The 22,156-nt window shown below is 44.9% G+C and overlaps 1 protein-coding gene across 1 annotated transcript in view; it reads left to right on the top strand.

The window, feature by feature from the left end:
- PIAS1 (protein inhibitor of activated STAT 1) overlaps nucleotides 1–17,194 on the top strand; it is an 88,207-nt gene extending 71,013 nt beyond the window's left edge. The window contains exons 5-14 of the mRNA XM_056865700.1: nucleotides 2,961–3,051; nucleotides 3,636–3,770; nucleotides 5,046–5,151; nucleotides 6,585–6,658; nucleotides 11,221–11,381; nucleotides 11,770–11,900; nucleotides 12,082–12,256; nucleotides 14,150–14,292; nucleotides 15,865–15,902; nucleotides 16,898–17,194. Of these exons, the coding sequence (XP_056721678.1) occupies nucleotides 2,961–3,051; nucleotides 3,636–3,770; nucleotides 5,046–5,151; nucleotides 6,585–6,658; nucleotides 11,221–11,381; nucleotides 11,770–11,900; nucleotides 12,082–12,256; nucleotides 14,150–14,292; nucleotides 15,865–15,902; nucleotides 16,898–17,194 (1,351 nt within the window). The remainder of the gene's footprint in view (nucleotides 1–2,960; nucleotides 3,052–3,635; nucleotides 3,771–5,045; nucleotides 5,152–6,584; nucleotides 6,659–11,220; nucleotides 11,382–11,769; nucleotides 11,901–12,081; nucleotides 12,257–14,149; nucleotides 14,293–15,864; nucleotides 15,903–16,897) is intronic.
- The last annotated feature ends 4,962 nt before the right edge of the window (nucleotides 17,195–22,156 follow it).

The raw sequence follows: 22,156 nt of genomic DNA on the forward strand, positions 1-22,156 counted from the left end.
TTCATCCTGTTCTTACAGCTGGAGGAGGACTTGGGGGCCTGGGTGTGTCTATGCCTGCACTTGTGTGCCGAGGAGGGGCTGCGTGCGTTGGAGAGGGCTGGATGAATCCAGTGGCTGGTCTTGGATCAATTTTGCCTGAAGCCCCCAGCATGCTTGCCTTATGTAGCGGTTAGAGTGTCAGACTGGGATCTGGGCGTGTGCATGCAAAATGCCGTCAAGTACAGCTGACTTCTGGTGACCCCTTATGGGCTTTTCGAGGCGAGAGACTAACCGAGGTGGTTTCCATTGCCTGCCTCTGCATAGCAGCCCTAGTACCCCTTGGTGGCCTCCCACCCCAAAGCTAAGCAGGGCTGACCCTGCTTAGCTTCTGAGATCTGACGAGATGGGGCTAGCCTGGGCCATCTAGGTCAGGGCAGGATCTGGGAGACACAGGTCCCAATCCCCACTCTGCCACGGGAGCTGTCTGGGTGACCTTGGGGCCAATCTCTCTCAGCCTTAACCTGTCTCATAGGGTTGTTACTAGGATAAAATTGGGGGAGGGGGGAAGGAGCACAGTGGTGAACACACCTGAAGCTGCCTTATACTGAATCAGACCAAGGTAAGTATTCAGTACTGTCTATTAAGCAGCTCTCCAGGGTCTTTCACATCACCTGCTGCCTGGCCCTTTTAACTGGTGATGCCAGGGGTTGAACCTGGGGCCTTCTGCGTGCCAAGCAGATGTTCTCCCACTGAGCCATAGCCCCTCCATCGGTATAAGTTGCTTTGGCTGCCTATTGGGAAGAAAAGTGGAATATAAATAAAATTAGTTGCTCAGGAGTCTGACCTGTTCCTCAGCTTTCAAGCCCCTGATTCACTTGTACTTTAATCTCTAACTCCTCTTTCCCAGGTTGGATTGACTGATTAAATCAGCAGTTAAAATCACCAAGTAAAAGGCTGATTTAAATCAAAATGTGCCATGTACTATTTCGATTCTTCTTAACTGAAGTGCACGCTAATTGGTTGCCCATAAGCCATTATGACGACGTCAAAGTGAGAGATTGGGCAAAAGTACGATCAAAAATGCGAGCTTAACCCTCCTCTCCCTCCCTTGGTTTTTCATCCATAGATTTATTCATAAAATATAATTAAATTTGTGTGGGGTGTGTAATCACTTGATTTTTGTCATTTGTGCAATGTTTTGCACGTGAGCACACGCGTGTCTCTCTCTTGCACCACTTGGGCTCTGACCTTTCGGTTGGGGATCAGCAGTTGTCTAGACCCGCAGTAGAAGCCTCCCGCTCCTTTCAGCAGCAGACGTTGATAATGATGCTCTGACTGCCCTTGGCGTGTGGCTCCGCTGCAGCTAGAGAAAGCCGACTGTGGACATGGCCCTAATGAAATGGGCGTGCTGCTGCGGCTGGTAGAGGTGGAAGAGGGAGCAGCAGGCAAGACAGAATACCGCTTCTCTCTACAGCTCAGTCAGTTTTTTTAACTCTTTATTTTATTTTATAACAACAACAAAATAAAAATACAACAGCAGTAGGTTAAACATCGTACAGTCGAGATACATTTCAATACTTGGTTCCAATATATGTTCCAATATTATACATCAGTACTTTTTACAGAAATCATACATTTGTTGTATTCACTTAGCAGAACTTAATAAATGCACAGCATACAATAGTTTCGTGGGCATCGTTTACATCGTGAGGCCCCCTTTCCCACATATTCTAGAAAAGGCAGCCATCTATTTAAAAAGTCGTAGAGTAAGATAAGTTATTTGCTACTTTGAGTTGTGAAGTTTTATCTTATCTAAAATTAAAAGGTTCCACACCTTCTCATACCACTGCCCAGTAGAAGGCATCTTTGCTTTTTTACAGTACGAGGCAATTAGAAATTTTGCTGCCAGTAGCAGTATTGAAATCAGTTCCCTTTTTTGGGTAGAGAGTTGTTGTATATCAAATTTTTCTAGTAGGACAATTAAGGCATCATGAGGGACTTTGTATTGTGTGATTAATTCTCTCACAAGATCTTGTCCCAAAATAGTCTAACTTTTGGGCATGTCCACCAGCAGTGTAGAAAATTAGCTGGGTTGCCACAGCCTTTCCCGCATAGACCTGCAGCTCAGTCAGTTTTACGCTGCCTGCGGGCTGTCTGGGAGTTTTTAGTCCTGGTAGCACTAGGTAGCACAATACAGCAAAGCATTTGGGGTGGAGCTTTTCAGAAAACCACCTTCCCGGCCTCCCTGATTATGGCCCTTGAAGTGTGTGTGTTGACTCTGGCCCTTGGGGTTGTGATACTCACATGAAGTCATGCTGCCACAGGGGTTCTCCCATTCATTCCTGTGTTCCTTTTTACACACATAGCTATCTCCTCCACTGTAATGACACCAGCCTGTAGATGTGCTGTGGTGGGTGTTGGGTCAAGAGAGACGTTACAAAAAGTTCTGCCGTTCAGGAAATGGAACTTCTCTTTGTGGCTGTCTGTTCCTCTCTCCTGAGCCCCTGTGACTAGTCATGTCTGTTCAGAGATTTCCGCCGTGTTCTCTGAATAATGCTCTGTTAAATCAGTTTGTCCTGCCTGATTCCAAAACTTTGAAATAATGAATTTACAAAGTAAGATTTGCATAGATGTCACGTGCTGGTATTCTTAAAGCATTGTGGTTTACTTTATTTTATTTAAAACATTTGTTGGCCACCTTTCCACCCGACTTGGGGCCTCCAAGGTGGTATTTATTTACTTTTTATTTTGGTTTATTTTTATTTACTTTAGTTGGCCTATTTTTTTTCATGAGCAAAGTATGAATGATTTTGGATGTTGTGATTTGCATCTATGCCATTGGTTGTCAATTAATCATCCATTGTTTGTGGTCCACTTAGAAAGCCATCTGCTTCAAGGTAGTGGAGTGTCATTTGAGATTCTTAACGGTCTGGTGCAGAATTTCATACCTCGTGTGACTAAATTTGTGTTCCTGTCTTCAGGTTTTGCTTATCTGAAACCAGCTGCCCGCAGGAAGATCATTTCCCACCAAATCTTTGTGTAAAAGTTAATGGGAAACCATGTAGCTTACCTGTGAGTATCTCCAGGAATATATGACTACTCTCTTAATTTAAATATGCTACCTCCCTTCCCCCATATGTTTTGACTATTAGTGGGCTAAGTTTAATCATCCGTTCAAACCAGTGTATGATTGGTGTCTTTGTGGTACAAAGGTACAGTCAATGTCTTGCAGAAAGGGGCAAATGAGCTCCACTCTGGCTACCGCTTACATTTTTCACCTGCCGTTTGTGCATTCTTTGTCATTGGAGATTTCAAAGTATCGATTGGATACCAATTTGTTGGGGATATTGTAGTCGGCCATTGTACAAGTGCAATATCTTGTTTTATCCCTCACTGTCTGTCTTTTTACCCTTTCTGGGATGGGAAAAAAGAGGACTGTGGGTGGGAGGGAAGCTGAGTATATCTTTCTGTCCTTGGTGGGAGATGTCAGCATGGTGTGGAAATGGAGAGATGCTGAGCCTTGGCCTTGTTCAGATCCCATTATCAGTGCCTGATCTGTAAAAGAGAAATAAGCGCTTGCTTTGGACAGACCAAATGATAAAAGGTTTTTTTCATGTCCGCTGTAGCTGTAATGGTGACTTGTGGTGATGTTTCAGGGCTATCTCCCACCAACCAAAAATGGGGTTGAACCAAAGCGGCCCAGCAGACCAATCAACATCACCTCACTCGTGCGGCTGTCCACGACGGTACCAAACACAATCATTGTCTCGTGGACTGCAGAAATAGGAAGGGTGAGTAATGGGTTGGTTTCCTGAAAGGGTCGGATGGTAGGAAGATGAAGAACAAATGAAGGAGAGCAGATGTAAGGTAGATGTGCCGTAGGGGCAGGCAGTGTGCACTCCTGGGGTGGGGGAGTGGTAGTTCTGTCAGATGGGCACACTATTTATTTGTAGTCCGCCTTTCTCACTGGGACTCAAGGCAGCTTACACGGAATAAGTCATTACAATCAACAGGGTGGAACATCCAATAGACAGTGCCATAGGATTTGACTTGTAGAAATCTGGATGCAACTAGAAGTGAAGCAAAGTGGGTATTAACATGACCCGCTAAACGAATGCAGAAATTGTATAGTAGGAACTTACTTGCAGCAACACACCTTTCGAATTAAGCAGTGGTATGGTCTGCAGTCCCTAACTCTTTACCTCAAACTTCTTTCTGAAACACATTTGTTATGGAGATTGTTCTGCAGTGTTTTGTCTCTGACCAACCAATCATGGTGAGAAGAAGTACAGCAAGTCTCTGAACCTCTTTGTATTTTTTTGCTCACCTCTGTGAGTGGCTACTTATTCATGTATCTTAGGTATTTTATTCCCTGGTTTTCCCCCACAGTGGGGCCCTCAAAGCTTACATTGTTCTGCTACCTGGAAGCATTTCTGTGGACCAGTATCTTAGCTGTTAAGTCTCAGTGTCGGAGGGTGAGGAGTGCTGAGCACAGTTGCTGCTGTCTTTTTCTTGGTTCTGTGTTTATTTTATTTATTTAAAGCATTTATTAGCTGCCTTTCTTCCATACGGCACTCAATGTGGCTTGCAATATAGATAAAATACATAAAATAAAGTAACATAAAATTAATACAAAACAAAATTTAAAATCACACATTAGGACTGCTAGTAAATTAATCCAATATGGTCCTAAATAAAGCTGTCTTCCGTTGCCTCGTAAAGATTGAAAGTGAGGGGGCCAGGCGCACCTACCTGGGGACATTCTTCCATAATCGTGGGCCTGCCACTGAAAAGGCCCTCTCTTATGAACCCAGCTAATGAGCTTCTTTGATTGATAGGACAGTGAGGAGGGCCTCTCCCTGTGATCTTAATTCCTGGGCAGGAACGTATGGGAGAAGACATACGTTCCCAAGACATGTAGTAACAGTGCAAGAGGTTATCCCAGGGAATTTCACCTATGGCTTTCAAACCCCTCCTCCCCCCAAAAAAGATTTGCATTGCTGTTTGGCAATGCAAGAGGCATGTGGGCCAAGCTGATTTTACCTTTTCCTTTCCCCCCTCCCTAGAATTATTCTATGGCGGTCTACCTTGTGAAACAGCTGTCTTCTACAGTGTTGCTGCAGAGATTACGAGCGAAAGGCATCAGGAATCCGGATCATTCTCGAGCGCTAAGTATGTCCGCCATGTGCAAATTCCCAGTGATTAAAAAAAGAGAGACGTGGCGTTAACTATACATTGGTCAGGCTGGCCAACTGTCTAGTGTTGCTTTCCTGCAACTGGGAGCACAGCCGCCGCGCTTGCATGCGACAAGGACTAGACATGCAAACAGTTTCTAGAGCAAGGGGCAGGCTGTGCGTGTTCCCAGCTCTGGGGAAGCTCCTAGAGAGTTGCGCCACTGCAGGAGCCCCGGCTTTCTGGAGCTGAACCCTGTTGCTTCTTAGCAGAGAAGTAACTGCACCTGCTGGTGAAGACTCTTGAACAGAAGAGGTCTGAGCTCCAGGCGTTGTTGGGACCAAGTGTGGGCGGGTACGCTTCTTAAGCCCTTCTTTTCTCCCCTTTCCTCCCCCACCCAGACAGCCTTTTTTTTTTTTTTGCCTTTAGTCTCTCTTACTTATTACAGCTGGGGAGTGTGTGCTTGTGCCCTCCTTTGCTTGCCAGCTTAGTTCTTTGTTACCCACAGGGAATGCTTGGTGTCTTTGTGTTCCTCTGTTGGCCAGCTGATCCAGATACTCCCAGTGTGGCAGTTCTTTTGCTTCTGCCCAGATTGTTGGTCCCCTCCTAACAACTGAAGTTTTCTCTTATTGGGAAATCTTGCCAGCCTTAAAATCATAGAATCAGAGAGTTGGAAGGGACCACCAGGGTCATCATACAGGGTCATTCCTGTACAATGCAGGAAATTCACAACTACCTCCCCCACACACCCCAAGTGACACCTACATGCCCAGAAGATGGCCAGGATGCCCTCCCTCTCATCATCTGCCTAAGGTCATAGAATCAGCATTGCTGACAGATGGCCATCTAGCCTCTGCTTAAAAACCTCCAGGGAAGGAGCGCTTACCACCTCCTGAGGAAGCCTGCTCCACTGAGGAACCGCGCTGTAACTGTTAGAAAATTCTTCCTAATGTCTAGACGGAAACACTTTTGATTTAATTTCAACCCGTTGGTTCTGGTCTGACCTTCTGGGGCAACAGAAAACAACTTGGCACCATCCTCCATATGACAGTTCTTCAAGTACTTGAAGATGGTTATCATATCCCCTCTCAGTCTTCTCCTCTCCAGGCTAAACATACCCAGCTCCTTCAACCTTTCCTCATAGGACTTGGTCTCCAGACCCCTCACCATCTTTGTTGCCCTCCTCTGGACATGTTCCAGCTTGCCTACATCCTTCTTAAATTGTGGTTCCCAAAACTGAACAATACTCTAGGTGAGGTCTAACCAGAGCAAAGTAAAGTGATACCATCACTTTGCATGATCTGGACACTACTCTTCTGTTGATGCATCCCAAAATCCCATTTGCCTTTTTAGCTTGTTCTTCTCTCTGCTTGAGTTGCTGTATGTCTATTCACGGCACTTCTGTTTTTTGTTTGTTTACTTTCCTGTTACAGTAAAAGAAAAACTAACCGCTGATCCTGACAGTGAAATAGCGACGACCAGCCTGAGAGTTTCTCTTCTATGTCCGGTAAGTGTAACTTCCCTAAAATGACTTCCCTCTAATGTGGGTTAATTTCTGTCTTGGTGCCAACTTGAAAAGAAGTTGGAAGATCTACAGTGGATGAGGACAAACAGTATGACATCAAAGGCACAGTGTTAAGGCTCACAACATCTGTCAAAGCACTGTGCTGTGTAACATGAGAAGGGCTCCAGTTCTTTAAAGGATTCTTTCCCCGGCAATTGGCAGCGTGCAGGTTTGATATCTCAGTAGTACGGGGCGGGCATTTATTTTCCACCTGTGATATTGATTGTAAAGGAGAGAGCATGCCCTTTGTGGTCAAGGGATGTGCCTTCAGGGGCCAGCTTCTCTCCCATGGCCGCCGTTCCATGCCTTCTCCCCACTCCAATTCCTGAAGGCTGTCTACTCTGCAATTTCTGACAATTGCACGGTGGGTTCTAACAGCATTCTTAGTGATCCAAGAGTCTGAAGGTGGTTTCGTTGTTTTAAAAACATACTCTGAGCCTGTAAGCTTTATAAGAAATCTGTCCTCAGAACACATTAAGGGCAGAAATTTGTGACTGGCAGCATCATGTTGTGACAAGGCAAAGCAATCAGTGTGAACAACAGCTGCAGAACTTGGCCACGCGTTACTGTTTCTCATGTTCCCAAAACTGTAGACTTCTATGTCGCTAAGGCTTCTTTTATAAAATCAAGTAACCACAAAGAGAGCATTTGCAGGCCAAACATCTAAGAGAAAACAAAGAGGGTATAAAATTGTGTTTTTAAGGAGAGAACCTGTGAGAGTTTTTTATTTTGCAGGTCCATCTGCTCTCTCCTTCGTCTCTCCATGAATATCCTCACCATAGAGATATACTGGAGAGCTCAAATGCATACGTTTGTCAAACATGCCCATCCATAATGATGGTGAAGGCAGCTGCATTTTTTGGGTCTGCATTTGAGTGGTTCAACAGAGCCATAACTATAGGAAGGCTCAGGGTCCTGTCAGGTTGAAACCTTTTCCTGCTTTTTGTTTGGGGTATCACATGTGCTGGAGGGTAGCTTGCATTTTTGCGTCTTCTGGATCCTGAACCGCAAAGGTCTCACTGTAGTCTTGCTTCCTCCTCATAGTACTTGTCATTTGGATGTGGTGATGCCCAAAGGAAATGCGCACCCTCCTTCTGGGGATGGAGCACCCTATCTTTTCCAGTGCTCCCAGATTATTTTGAATTCTTAATCATTCCAACTTTTTGAAAACTTTTCTTCTTGGCCAGTCATAACGCTTCCCCCCTCAATGAATTATTTGGCAGATTCTTAAGTACCCCAATCGAACAGAGAGTCTGCCCATGTGGAAAGGCAAAGATAGAAACACCCATTTTTTATTCAGCTGTGATTTATATTCTTCTATAATATCTTTGGTTACTCCATTGGTTTTACACTTTCCTGTATGTTCTCATGACTACCACTTAATCTGTCTGCTGCCTGGTAAAAGATAAGGCTGTTGCTCTATCCGTAGTTTATTACTTAACGGCAGGCTTTGAAGATACGCCGAAAGTTATAATCAAGTTATGCCTAAATGCTCATTGGCACACAGGTGCTCTTTTTGCACTGGAACAAATGACAAGGGAAACACTGGTCTGAGGTCTGGAAGAGAGGAATTCAGAGCAGAGAGGAAACTGGGCAGGTAGAGGGATGAAGGTTAGTGCCAGGATTGCCAAAGCGTTTTTATAATGTTGCCTAAAGCCACTGGTTGGTCTCTTAAAGCAGCCACATCTTCCTGCCGTTTGGTGTTGTCACGTTTGCATTTTAAATTAGAAGCAGACAGGGATGGGGGCGCATACAAGCTGATCTGCTTTGTACAGGTTTTTGCAATGATCATCCTTGGAGCTGCCCGTTTCCAGAAGGGGTTACTTTCTGACTTGGCAAATGCTAACTGCTCCAAGACGAAACCTGTGAGCACAGAGGCTTTCAAAGTGGTTCTGCAGTTTACGGGTTTTGCCATAGGGCTGAGATCTGGAGCGCTGTTCCCACTGAAGTCTTTATTACGCCAGCTGGCAAGGCAGCGCAATGCAAGAGGCTGCAAACTTTGCAGAAGATGCAATTAGCTTTCAGACAGAGCTGGCTTCCAAATACCCTTTTTTGTCAGCCTGAACCTCCTTTTGATCACCTGGAAGATTTGCTTGCAATTTAAGATAAGCAGCATTGTGAGCCATTTTGTATCTGTGTAGTAGAAGCTTTGATGATAGCTGGCAGGGTGCAAGCTCGACTGCTGCTGTCTGGGCTCATCACGGGGCGGCCCTTTTAAAAGCAGCTACGTTGGGAGCCACTGCAGTGTAGTGGTTAGATTAGGATCTGGAAGGCCTGGATTCGAATCCTTGCCCTGCCATGGCTTGCTGGCAACCTTGGAGCCAGCTAACCTATTTCGTAAACTTGTACGGATAGAGAACCCTCTATGTCATCCCGAGCTCCTTGTCGGAAGAGAAGGATGAAAAACATACTACAGTGTACTAGATTACTACTTGCAAATTTTGGTGGCACCACACCAGCGTGGTGTGATGGTTTGGAGCGGTGGACCCTGATCTGGAGAACCGGGTTTCATTCCCCACTCCTACACATGAGTGGCGGACGCTAATCTGATGAACCGGGTTGGTTTCTCCACTCCTACACGTGAAGCCATCTGGGTGACCTTGGGCTACTCACAGCTTTCTCAGCCCCACCTACCTCACAGGGTGTCTGTCGTGGGGAGGGGAAAGTGATTGTAAGGCGGTTTGATTCTTCCTTGAGTGGTAGAGAAAGTCGGCATATAAAAACCAGCTCTTCTTCTTTTTTCTTCATCATCTGCTTCTTCTTTCATTTCCTCCTCCTCACTTGCTCTCCACAGTTTAGGAACCTTTCCTTTCCTTTTGGGGGGTGGGGGTAAGGGGTGTCTGTATTTCCCAAATCTGTGCACCTCCACAGCTAAGAGAGCTTTGGTCAATTTCATTTTGAGCTCCTAGCCTGGTGGCTGTGCTCCCATGCAAACTAAGATACTTAGCCCTCTGCCAGTTCCTTGAAATGAAACAGATTGATGCTTTTAGAGGCTGAGAAGCTTTGGTCAATCTAATTTTTAATGCACTGGGTAAACCAGGGGTCCTCAACCTGATGCCCACAGGCTGGATGGCATCCGCTGACACCTATGAGGAAAAGTTGAAGAAGCTGGGTATGTTTAGCCTGGAGAGGAGACGACTGAGAGGTGATAAGATAACCATCTTCAAGTACTTGAAGGAGTGTCATATAGAGGATGGTGCCGAGTTATTTTCTTTTGCCCCAGAAGGTCGGGCCCGAACCAACGGGTTGAAATTAAATCAAAAGAGTTTCCGTCTAGACATTAGGAAGAACTTCCTGACAGAGCGGTTGCTCAGTGGAACAGGCTTCCTCGAGAGGTGGTAAGCTCTCCTTCCCTGGAGGTGATGGCCATCTGTCAGCAAAGCTGATTCTATGAGCTTAGGCAGATCAAGAGAGGGAGGGCATCTTAGCAATCTTCAGGTATGGAGTAGGGGTCACAGGGGTGTGTGTGGGGGGAGGTAGTTGTGAATTTCCTGCATTGTGCAGGGGGTTGGACTAGTTGACCCTGGTGGTCTCTTCCAACTCTGTGATTCTGTTATTCTACCTTTCCTGGTGCCCACCAAGTGTTTTTAGAAAGTGGGCAGGGCCAGGTGGAGCTTTTGCCCAGCAAGACTTCTGATTAGCCATTGGAGATTTGATTGGCTGTACAGACTGTTAAAACGTTGATTCAGCAGCAGCTTCTGCCACAACACGGAAATCTTCACTGTGTGACTGAAGGTTATTTTGTGACTGGTTTCTCCTCCTGCGGCAGCCATTTTGTGGCTTCACCCACCACATTATCAGGCTCAGAAAGGTTGGTTGGGAACCTGTGGGGGAAGCACTCCTAGTTTATTGAGAATCACAGCTAGGGTACAGAACTAAAGGTTTTCTCGACAGCCGAAAGCTAAGGTCAGCTTTATTTACAATGCAGTGGGCAGGCAGTGGTGAATTTGGATGGGAAGGAAGCTGCCAGACTAGGAGTTTAGTATGAAAGTGACCACAACTTTCTTCAGCGTGGAAGTGTGCACTTTTGGTAGATACAGAACAAGAAAAGTGTTCCTGACTGCAGAAAGCTTACACCTAATCTGGAGACCGCCTGTTTTATAAGTTGATTAATTTTTTCCCTGCGGGCAGAAAATGTTTTTCTCTTCTCAGCGGAGGGGTCCTGAAGGGGTGGCTGAGGGAGACGGTGTTGGCCAGAGCATTGTGAGGCCGCCTGTGTACATAGTGTTTGTTTATGATCCAACTTCTGGCATTTTGGCGTGTACAAAGAAACCCCCACAAGAACTAGTCTTTTGAGTGTTTGCAAGCAAATGGTGATCTGAACGGTGAGCTGATGGAGCATCTGTGGAGCAGCTGGGCAAATGGCACCGACTCTCTTTTGGGGACAGAGAATGCATCATTTTAAGCAGAGATGTGTGTGTGTGTTTTCAAATACAGTGTTCTTCTGATTCTTTTCTTGTTCGAAAAGAATAACATTTTTATTGACATGGTTGTTCTTTTTAAAGCTTGGTAAAATGCGGCTGGCGATACCTTGCAGGTGCCTGACCTGTTCGCACCTGCAGTGTTTTGATGCCACTTTGTATATTCAAATGAATGAGAAGAAGCCCACCTGGGTCTGCCCTGTGTGTGATAAGAAGGCCCCTTACGAACACCTCATAATTGACGGGTGAGTAACTTCGGGAGACAAGGACAAGCCATAGTGAAGCGGGTGCCGTCTGGAGATATTTAGCAAGAGGTGTTTGAGCTACAGTCTCTTGCACTGGGTGGAGTCTTGCCCTGTCATTTACCCACATACGTGCATCTGAAGTTCAGATCTTCAGCTTTAAAAAAAATTCCTACTGGTGATTTCTGCTGACAGCATAGATAGTTCAAGTTCAAATTCAGCCACTGAAGCTGTACTCTGCTATCCAGCTGTTTTTCCACGCTAGGTTTCAGCCACCTTGAATCACGAGGAAAGGCGGAGTATAAATGTCCTAATAAATAATAAACACTGACTCTTCTTTGCAGCATCTAAAGTTCATATCTTTTATCAGCATACTGTCGCCTTTTCACAGGTTGTTCATGGAAATCTTGAAGTATTGCACAGATTGTGATGAGATTCAGTTTAAAGAAGATGGTTCATGGGCTCCTATGAGGTCAAAAAAAGAGGCCCAGGAAGTGACTTCCACTTTTAATGGAGTGGAAGGTAAGTGTCAAGGCAATTTGCATAATATCGGCCCTTACCTTCTAATCTTTCTTTTCCCCTCCTTTTTGTTTTGACTGGTAATTTTGCTTCTTTGGTAATTGCACATCTCCTTATGACCGTTTTCTTAACATGTGCTGCACTTCAGGTTTGGAATGTCACAGTCTGACTCCTCCCTTTCTAGGCTGTTTAAGTTCCTCCGTGGACCATCAGGTGTCTTCGCATCAACAGTCAAACAAAAATAAGGTCGAGGTGATTGACTTAACCATCGACAGCTCCTCAGATGAAGAGGAGGAGGAGCCATCTGTCAAGAGGAACTGCCCTTCCCTGTCGCCTGCGTCACCCATTAACAACAAGAGGTGAGGAGGCGGAGGAGGAGGCAGCAGCAGTGCTGGAATCGTAGCTGCCGCGTGTGGTATGTGTCTGGGGTTGGCTGCCGCACTCTGGCCATTCATGGGTCACAAAATGCAGCATTGAGGTGTTCAAAGCCCGTAGGCCCTCCCCTCTTTCTGCAATAAAGGAAGCTCTTATGGCAAAGAGTTTAATGCTTATTAAACCCACTTTGGTAAGAATTTAAGAGAGTGAATGTGGCTTTTGGGCATAGAAATATCAGGGCAATTGTGAGATGACACGTGAAGCTGGCAGTAAGATGATCAGTTCACCAAAGCGTCGTTGATTTCTCTATCTGTAAGATCATCGAGTTTTTTGCTTTGCAAATAGTGTGGCATTAAAGTTTCCCACTTCAAAACCCATTATGTAAAGATAGGATTATTTTGTCCTCACATCTTTTCTGGTGAAGGTGCTGGGGTGGGGGGGTCGCCATCTCTGCCTTTGGTTCAGGCTCCCAGACTGCTGTCATCATTTTAGGTCAGCTGGGGACGTGCGAGAGTTGAACTCACAGCCTTTAGGAATTCTCTCCAGTATCCTAATGAGACAATGATCGCAAAGAAGGGCATCAAAGAGAGCAGGCTGGCAATGGGGCCACCTCACCTGATAAAAGTCCTGCTGTGAATAATGGTGCCCTCATTGAAATCAATCAGTCGATGAGACCTTGTTCTGAGGCCTCCACTGTGAAGAAGCAATTGTTAGGAGATACAACTAAATGGACACATTCAAACACAGATAACCTTGGAGGTACCTTTAAGCTAATACTTCAACCTGATAAAGTCTGTTTGAATATCTCTTCTTACAGGGGCTATATCCCCTACTGGAACACTAGATCTGCAGTTAAGAGGCATTTGAAAACATTACTGGGAGATCAGTTCAGTGGAGCCGATTTAAAGGAGCTGGAACTCCTGAATAGTGCAAATCAGATCCAAAGGATCTTCTGACATTTAACACCTGATTATCTCTGGCAAAAATGGCCTCCAGGTGAAATTTGCCCCCCCCCCCCCCCGTTGTGGAGATGGAATCAAGTGGCACAACTGAAGAGTTTTGGCATAAAACGTGTGTGTGTTTGGTGGGGGGGTGCTACACTTTCCCTTTCAGGGAGGCTTGAAGAGAAAAGTGTTTGTGATTTTTAAGCTACCAGCTCTGTGGCTGGCTGTGAAGAGGGGAATTGGAATCCCTCGTGTGTTTTTGTGCAAATATGGGGAGTTGAATGAGGGAGAGTGGCAGGAGGTGCAGTTCCGAGGCTGAGATGAAAAAAGACAAGGGAGTCAAGGAATTATTTCTGATGCTGGTGTCAAAATCTAGCTATATGCCAACACTTGCTGCTAAGCTTGATGCGAAAGAGGGGTCTTTTTGCAAAAGCCATCGATAGCAGATCCATTGCTTTGAAAGCCTGTATTATTTATTTATGAAAACATTTATATCCCACCTTTCCTCATGTTTCAAGGCAGCTTACAGTAATAGTAAAACCATTTTAAGTTAAAACCAAAAATAAAATAGCAGACCCCGAATCTCCGCCCCCACCCAAAAGATCTCTGCCAATTCTGACTCCTTCAAAAGCCTTGGCAAATAGGCAGGCCTTGCAGCTCCTTCTGAAGATCTCCAAGGAGGTCTCCCCTCCCCTCTTCAGAGAGCCCCTTCCGCAGAGCAGGAGCCACAAGGGAAAAGGCCCCGGCGCTCGTCAGTGCTGGACAGGCCTACCTAAATGGTGGGACAGCCAACAGATTGCTGCCTGATGACCATAGTTGGCACCCAGGGACCTATGGAAAGGGAGGGTCCTTTAAAGAAGACTGCAGCCTGCCAACCCAGACACCTTGGGGCTTTAAAACTCAGACTTTAAAAATATTTTTTCTTCTTCTTAGCATTTTGAGTCTCCCGCACCAAGCGTCTCCTGTCTCAAGAACTCCAAGCCTTCCAGCAGTTGACACCAGTTACATCAACACGTCGCTAATCCAAGAGTACAGGCATCCGTTCCACATGACGCCCATGCCTTATGACCTCCAAGGTGGGCTCCTGGCTCTCATTTGTCGAGAATAATGGCCTGCACAGACCTGCTTGTTCCTGCAGCTGAACTCCGATTGACAGAGGCCCTGCTCCTCCACTCTTTATCTCTAGAGCTGTTGCCGAGCGCAAGCCTGAAATCGTCTGTGTTTGAAGTGTGCACTTCCCAGAAGGAACCCCTTCCAGTGGGAATCAAGGCAGTCACCCAAAGGCCAAACTGCATATTATGTGTAGCTGTGGGAGTATTTCCCCCAACTGCTCACTGTGCGTTTCTGTTCGTGTGTCTGTTTCAGAGGGTAGCATTGTTGGTCTACAGTAGAACAGTTGGATTTGAGTCCAGGAGCACCTTAGAGACCAGCAAGATTTCCAAGGTATGAGCTTTCGAGAGTCGAAGCTCCCTTTGTCAGATACCTAATGAAGTGTCTATCAAGGGGAGCGTTGGCTTTCAAAAGTTCATATGTGGAAAATCTTGTTGGTCTGTAAGGTGCTACTGGACTCCAGGCTTGCTCTTCTACTTCAGACTAACACGGCCACCTACCTGAAACCAACAAGATTTCCAGGATATAAGCTTTTGGCTCTTGAAAGCTTATACCCTGGAAATCTTGTTGGTCTTTAAGGTGCTGCTGGATCCAAATCTAGCTGTGTGTGTCTGAAAGAACAAGCAGTTATGGAGGACTTTGGAGTTTTGAGTGGAGGACTAGTTGTGTGGGTGAGTGGGTGCTGCTTTACTCTTTGTCTGACAACCATTTGTTTGCTCCGAATTGGAGTAAAAGTTAAAGGTAGTCCCCCCTGTGCAAGCACTAATGAGCCATGGGGTGGCGTCACATCACAACGTTTACTAGGCAGACTGTGTTTATGAGGTGGTTTGCCATTGCCTTACCCAGCAAGCTGGGTACTCAGAATTGCAGACTTGGAGCAAAAGACGTGTCCCTAGGGTAGAAACAGATGACTGGGGGGACACACTGGTGTGTTGTAGCTGTAGCTGCCTAGCAATGAGGTCATCTCTCTCCTCGAGCCTCTGTTCCAATGTTACTACTCCCCCCCCCCCCCCAGCAGTACACATGAAGCTGCCTTATACTGAATCAGACCCTGGGTCCATCAAAATCAGTATTGTCTACTCAGACCGGCAGCGGCTCTCCAGGGTCTCAGGCAGAGGTCTTTCACATCACCTACTTGCCTAATCCCTTTAACTGGAGATGCCGGGGATTGAACCTGGGACCTTCTGCATGCCAAGCAGATGCTCTACCACTGAGCCACAGCCCCTCCCCTAAGTATTAAGATTGGGGACAAGCAGGAGGTGTGAGGACAGCAAGCATACTGTGTGGTTTACCAGTTGAAGTTATTGTGTGGTTCTTGCTGATTTGGTTCCATGCCCCTGCCAAGGTAACTGATATATGTCAAAAATAAATCCTCAGGTTTATGGGGATGGCTCTATTGGAGGGATTGCTGCTCAAAGTTAGGGCTGGATGAGGCCCTGAAATGCATCCTGTTCCAGTTAAAGTCCTTTGTCCCATGGGGGAGGTTTGGGAGATTGCGACTGAGACAGTTGACCTTTTTAAAATGTTATTTTCCACAGGATTGGACTTCTTTCCTTTCTTGTCCGGAGACAATCAGGTAAGCAGTTGGTGGTAAGGAGCAAATAATTAAAGCGATCAAATTATATTATTAGAATAACCTATTCCAGCATAGATGTACATAGCTAGGGAGAGGTAGAAATTGCTAACAGTTCACGTTACTTTACAAGATACTGTCAAAAAGAGTGGGTTCAGGCAGGTGGTTCAAGTGTAGAAGTATCTGTGATGTCCAGAACAGCCTGTGATGTGGGTTTTCCCACCCAGCATGGGCTCCCCTTTCCCCGTTATTTTTCAATCATGTGAAACCACAATTCTCTCCATCCTCCATGGGACTCGGCCTTCCTTTCCCAGTGTGTGACCATAGTAAGCCGCTGATCTCCTCATCCTAAACTCTATGTCTGGCACACAGATATCCCACCAGATGTTCTCTAGCAGTCCAGATACTGGGATGTTTTTCCCAACCAGCGTGGTGTAGTGGTTAAGAGTGGTGGTTAGGAGCAGTGGACTCTAACCTGGAGAACCGGGTTTGATGCCCCACTCCTCCATATAAGTGGTGGATGCTAATCTGGTGAACTGGATTTGTTTCCCCACTTCTACACATGAAGCCAGCTGGGTGACCTTGGGATAGTCACAGCTCTCTTAGATCTCTCTCAGTCCCACTTACCTCAAAGGGTGTCTGTTGTGGGGAGGGGAAGGGAAGGTGATTGTAAGCCGGTTTGAGACTTCCTTAAGTGGTAGAGAAAGTCAGCATATAAAAACCAACTCTTCTCCTCCTACTTGTTCTTCTCCTCCTTCTCCTTCCTCCTCCTCCTCTGTAGAATGCCACCACTGTTGTCAAAATTAGCTATTATCCATCAGGTGCCTCTCTCTAAAAATCAGTGGGAGGGCAACTGGATTACCCTTCAGCACAACTGGATGCTCTCTGAATTGGTCTTGTGAAATAGTGGCAGAACTGTGTGTTAGTACCACGGGATTGTTGCAAGCGACCACTCTGCAATACATTCACAGCTGCCTGTTTCTTTCCTCCTGTCCCAGCATTATAGCACTTCACTTCTAGCTGCTGCGGCTGCAGCCGTGTCTGCCTCGGATGATCAAGAACTCTTGCACTCCCGTTTTTTCCCCTACGCTTCGTCCCAGATGTTTCTGGACCAGCTAAATGCCGGTGGGAGTGCCACGCTTCCGGCCACGAATGGTAGCAACAGCGGTAGCAACAGCAGTCTGGTGTCCTCCAACAGCCTCCGAGAGAACCACGGCCACCCAGTGGCCAACCGAAGTAGCACGGATCCGGCGTCACTCTTTGGGGTCATCCCGGACATTATTTCCTTGGACTGAGTTCTGTTGAGACAGTTCTGGACTTGCTGGAGGAGATTTGGGGCTTGGTTTTACCTTATTTTTGTTTAGAAATGCAGATGAGCTTTTTCCTTTTTTGTAGGGAAAAATATTAAGACGTGTACAGAGAACAAAACTATATTTTCAGTTGTACTTTTGTATATAAACAGAAGATGGTTTGACTGGGTAAAACAAACAAACACAAAAAAATAACGAGTACTCCCAAATTAGTTTTTTGGATACCGAAGATTTTAGACCTCCCTGTTTGTCTGGAGTGCTAATTTTCTTTTGAAAGTTTTGACCTTTAACCACATAACCTTTTATTTCTTCACAGTGATGCTAACGGAAAAGGAATGGAGTGTTTTTGAAAAGTTTTGAAGCTGTAGGGGGACTTTTTAGTTTCGAAGAAAACAGATGGCACCCACAATACTAAAAGGAGCCACTCCCCCCTTAGGGCACAATCTGTTGGGAATGTTTTTCCACGCCAGCCTCATTGGAAAGAATGAGCCTGGTGCCTCTTGATTGGCCCTTCCCTCGTTTCTGCTGTAATTTAAGCACAAATTGAATTCTTCCATTTATCTAAATCGCACCTCCCCCAGCCCTCTCTGTTGGATGTTGTTTGTTTTCTAATTCTGAAAGTCAGTTCAAAACCTTCTGGATTGCTTGTTCATTGGGCTCCATCCTGTTAGATTAGTATCCAGTTCTTTTCATAGGTCAGGTCCACCAGCCACTGGGGTTCCCTTAATGAAACAAAGGCATTGCTGAACCTTTCATCTGGGTTTTAAACTTGTTTATATTAAAGATTCCCTTCCAAAGGTGGTTCAAAATTGGCCGAATGGTTAAACTAAGTAGCTTCCTTCCCTGGGATTTTAAAAAAAATTACTTGGTTAAATTCTTCCTGTGTGTGTGTGGTTTTTTTTTTTTTTTTAATTATAACCGATCAGAATAAGTCAAGAACAAAAATCAAAATGAAAAAGTATGATTTCAGATCATTGATAATTCCCAACAATAGTCCATTATGTTTCTTTCCGAAGCGTCTTATAAGGGTTCAATCCCACACACTTTTGCTTGAGTGAAAGTTCCTTAAAAGTCAGTGGGACTTGCTCTTGAGTAAGCATGCATAGAATTGGGTGCCCCAAATGGCAACTTTCGTTTTTTGAAATTATTATTTGAAAAGTCCTGCCCTTTCTTGCTTTGATTCTTGTGGAATATAGAAATGTTTTCAGATGATTGTTCGTTCTTCCCGCTGTGCCTGGCTTTGACGTTTGTGGACGCATCTGCCATTTTCTTCCTTTATTTTACTGTTGAGCTTGTGAAGCTGTCATTTGTTTCCCCTTAAAGTTTGTGGGGGCTTTCCTACTTTAAAATATGCATGATTTAGGAAAACGTCTTTTCAAAGTGGCTGATATTTAAACTGTCCCTTTCTTGCTAAATAATGAATCCTACAAGTGGAGAGGAAGTCATTTAGGGGAATCTTTCCAATGAAAATGAGAAAAGCAGGGAAGTAGCAGTTTTGATGTATCCCAAAGCCCTCATTGGACTGTGCACATTTGCTCTCCAGTGTGAATTTTTTTTAATTGTTCAGTTTTAAATCTGGGTTTACAAACAGATCAGAAACGTATTGGGAGGGAGGGAAAAGAACGCTTTTTGCCCGCCCGTTCAATCAAAACAGTGTCAGATAGTGCTTTGAACCATAGCCAGAAAAGGTGGTACGTAGCTTCTTTTTTTCAAAATTTATCTTGCATCAGAACTTTGCATTGATAACCTGCTTTTATTCTTGAACATTCAGTTTTTCAACAGATGGAGAGATTGCACACATTTCAGTGTTTTTTTGTAAATGTATCCCTTTTGCCACTTAAAAGCAAAGTTGCGTTTTGAAAATGTTTGTTCATATGTATATGTGTGTGTATATATGTATTTATAGATCTGTGTGTGTGTGTTTGTGCTGCATGTGTATTCCATTCATGTCTGGCTGGTGCTTTACCCTTGGCCAGTTTATAATTTATTAAAATGTCAGTAAAATCTGAATAAAAGGGTAGAGACCAGGAAAGCCTTTCTGAGTTCAATTTAGCTTGGTGGCACCAAAACTTGTTGTTTTTTTAAGCAAACAAACTGGCACAAAAATAATATAGGACTTCATTAGACATGTGACCTGTGCCAATTTGAAGAACCTGTGGAAACACTGAAAAGCAAAGGTCTCTCTGTGTGTGGCCAGTTCAGCAGTGTTGTTGAATGAGAACTGGTAGAATTGTTCCCATTATATCTGAGGCTTCCTAACTGCTATTTCTGCCCAGCTCAAGGCGAACACAAGGGGCTCTATTTAGATGTGTCTACTCAAAGCTGTGTGGTTTCTTGTCATTCTAAATCTACACTAAGATCCAGATATTGGAGTTGTCATTTCTGCCGACAGGATGAGACATGCAGGGGATGACGCGCTTACGGCTGTGCCCGAGTGCCTTGAAGATTCATTAACTGTTTTGCAGAGTAAGTTTGCATAACTTCACCCAGGGCTACAGCCATTGGGAGATTGTTTTTTTGGTGTGTTTTTTTACTGGCACCAGCTGTTGTTCAGATAGTTTTTGTGACCTTTTGGCCTTATCGAAACCAAGTGTGAGCTTTTGAAGCTGGACAGCAAGCCTGCTAGTTCTCAAGCTTTTCCTTGGAGAACATTAATACTGTCTGTCACTTACAGGCATTTGCAAACAGTATCCACCATCTGACAATGAACAAATTAAATCATTTGGAATGAAACTCATCAATGTTGGTCAGCTCAGAGATGATATTTTCCTCCTGCAGGCCCTGAAAGCTAAGGTGTTCCCATGTCTCCTCCTAAGTCCATAATAATAAACCCAAGCAAGGAATCTTTTCTATTCCAGACATGCTCTGTTCATCGAGCTCCTTGGAGGTACGATCTGTTTGCCCGGGGTGCCACAAGATCCTGGCGCGAGGGCTGTTTCTGCCACCAGTGTCGGTAGGTGACACTGTTTGGCAAAATTCTCAAGTCACTTGAAATCCCTCACAGCTTCTTTAAAAACCGATATTGCTTTTAAGAACACACACACATAAATGTGTACATTTGACATACTGCCAGGTTTGTTTCTGTGTGGACATATTTTGGAGTTTCTCGTTTGGCCACTTCTGGGGGGGGTGTCTTTATTTAATAAGGGGTGTGTGCGTGTTGCTTGTATGTGTGTCTGTATTTTGTACAGTTGTTTGCATAGGTGTGGTATGTATACCCACAGATGCAAGATACTTATTTTGCAGGGCTAGAGTGACCTTCTCCCATCCCCCATCACTTCTGTGGGCATTACTAGATAACTAGTTTTAAAAATAGCTAAAAGCAAAACCAAAATGAATACCTTGCTAAAACCCAACCGATTGTTGCACAGTCTAGCAGTATTTTCAAAATGGCATTCCTAAATCCCAAGTCTTTACCCACCCAAACCAGAGATCCCATAACCCTTGGAAGAATGTTATTGCTGATAGACCTTCCACGAAATGAGTTTGCCTTTTTTCTCTTTTAGGGTGGTTACCTTTTTCACTACATTAAACATTTCAATGTTTTTCATAATGCTTTTTGAAAAGATTGTTTCTTTTTGCGTTCTTATTTTCTTTCCAATGAGCGCTTAGATTTCTACTGAGAGGCCCCGCTGTGTGCTGCTGTTAATTGTTCTGATTAACAAAAGGGAAAACAATGTGTATATAAACAGAAAACTAAAAAAAAGGTATTCCATAAACATAAATCTGTGATCATTGCCTTAAAACTTTCTCTTAGTTTTCCATACAGCATGCCAAACAAGTTTTAAAAAGTGGCTTTTAAAAGAAATGTATAGTAGATCAATGTCAGTTTGTATAAAAGTACCAAGTGAAAATATTTATTACATGCATTGGAAAAAAATGGTTTACCCTATTGAATGTTACCTGTTCATGTAAAACATCTTTAGATGTAATAAAAAGCATTATTACATTGTGCCTTTCAGCAATACCTACTTCAGAAGAGACAATCTACTTTTGTGGGTGGGTGGGTGGGTGTGCAACGTAGGTAGGTAGAAGAGCCCTGGTGGCGGAGGAAAGGGCCGTGAAGTCGTTGCCAACTTATGGCAACCCCTCATGGGGTTTTCAAGGCAAGAGACGAACAGAGGTGGTTTGCCATGGCCTGCCTCTGCATAACAACCTTAGACAGACTTCCTGGGTGGCCTTCCATCCAAATACTATCCAGGGCCAGTCCTGTTTAGCTCCCAAGATCTCATTGGGCTAGTCTGGGCCAGCCAGGTCAGGGCTAGAAGAGCCCTGTCTGGAATAAATGCAGACTCTCAAGCAGAAGGTGGCCAGTAATGCTGCCCAGGTGAATTTGATCAATGAATACTTGAAAGATGAAGAAGAGTTGGCTTTTATATGCCAACTTTCTCTACCACTTAAGAGAGAATCAAACCTGCTTACAATCACCCCCCCCAAAAAAAAGACACCTGTGAGGTAGGTGGGGCTGAAAGAGTGTGACTAGCCCAAGGTCATCCAGCTGGCTTCATTTGTAGGAGCAGGGAAACAGATCCAGTTCACCAGATTAGCCTCCGCCACTCATGTGAAGGAGTGGGGAATCAAACCCGGTTCTCCAGATCAGAGTCCACCGCTCTTAATCACTACACCACATCAAGGTCAGTATTGTCTACGTATGGTGCATTAAGGTCAGTGTTTATTCAGACTGGTAGAGGCTCTCCAGGGTCTCAGGCAGAGGTCTTCCCTATCACTTACTGTTTGATTCCCTTAACTGAGATGCCAGGGATTGAACATGGAACCTTCTGTGTGCCAAGCAGATGCTCTACCAAGATTTGTTACTTGGGTTGTGTGAAGAACTCCATCTCTAAACAGGCAAGCTCTCCGCAGGTAAATAATTTATTCTTTAAGGTAAGCAAACAGCAAAGATCCCGAAGGTGACTAAGTGGACTCTGCCTGCTCCCATCCTGGCCC

Source organism: Euleptes europaea, chromosome 20 (assembly GCF_029931775.1).
Source record: "Euleptes europaea isolate rEulEur1 chromosome 20, rEulEur1.hap1, whole genome shotgun sequence".
Classification (NCBI taxonomy): Eukaryota; Metazoa; Chordata; class Lepidosauria; order Squamata; family Sphaerodactylidae; genus Euleptes; species Euleptes europaea.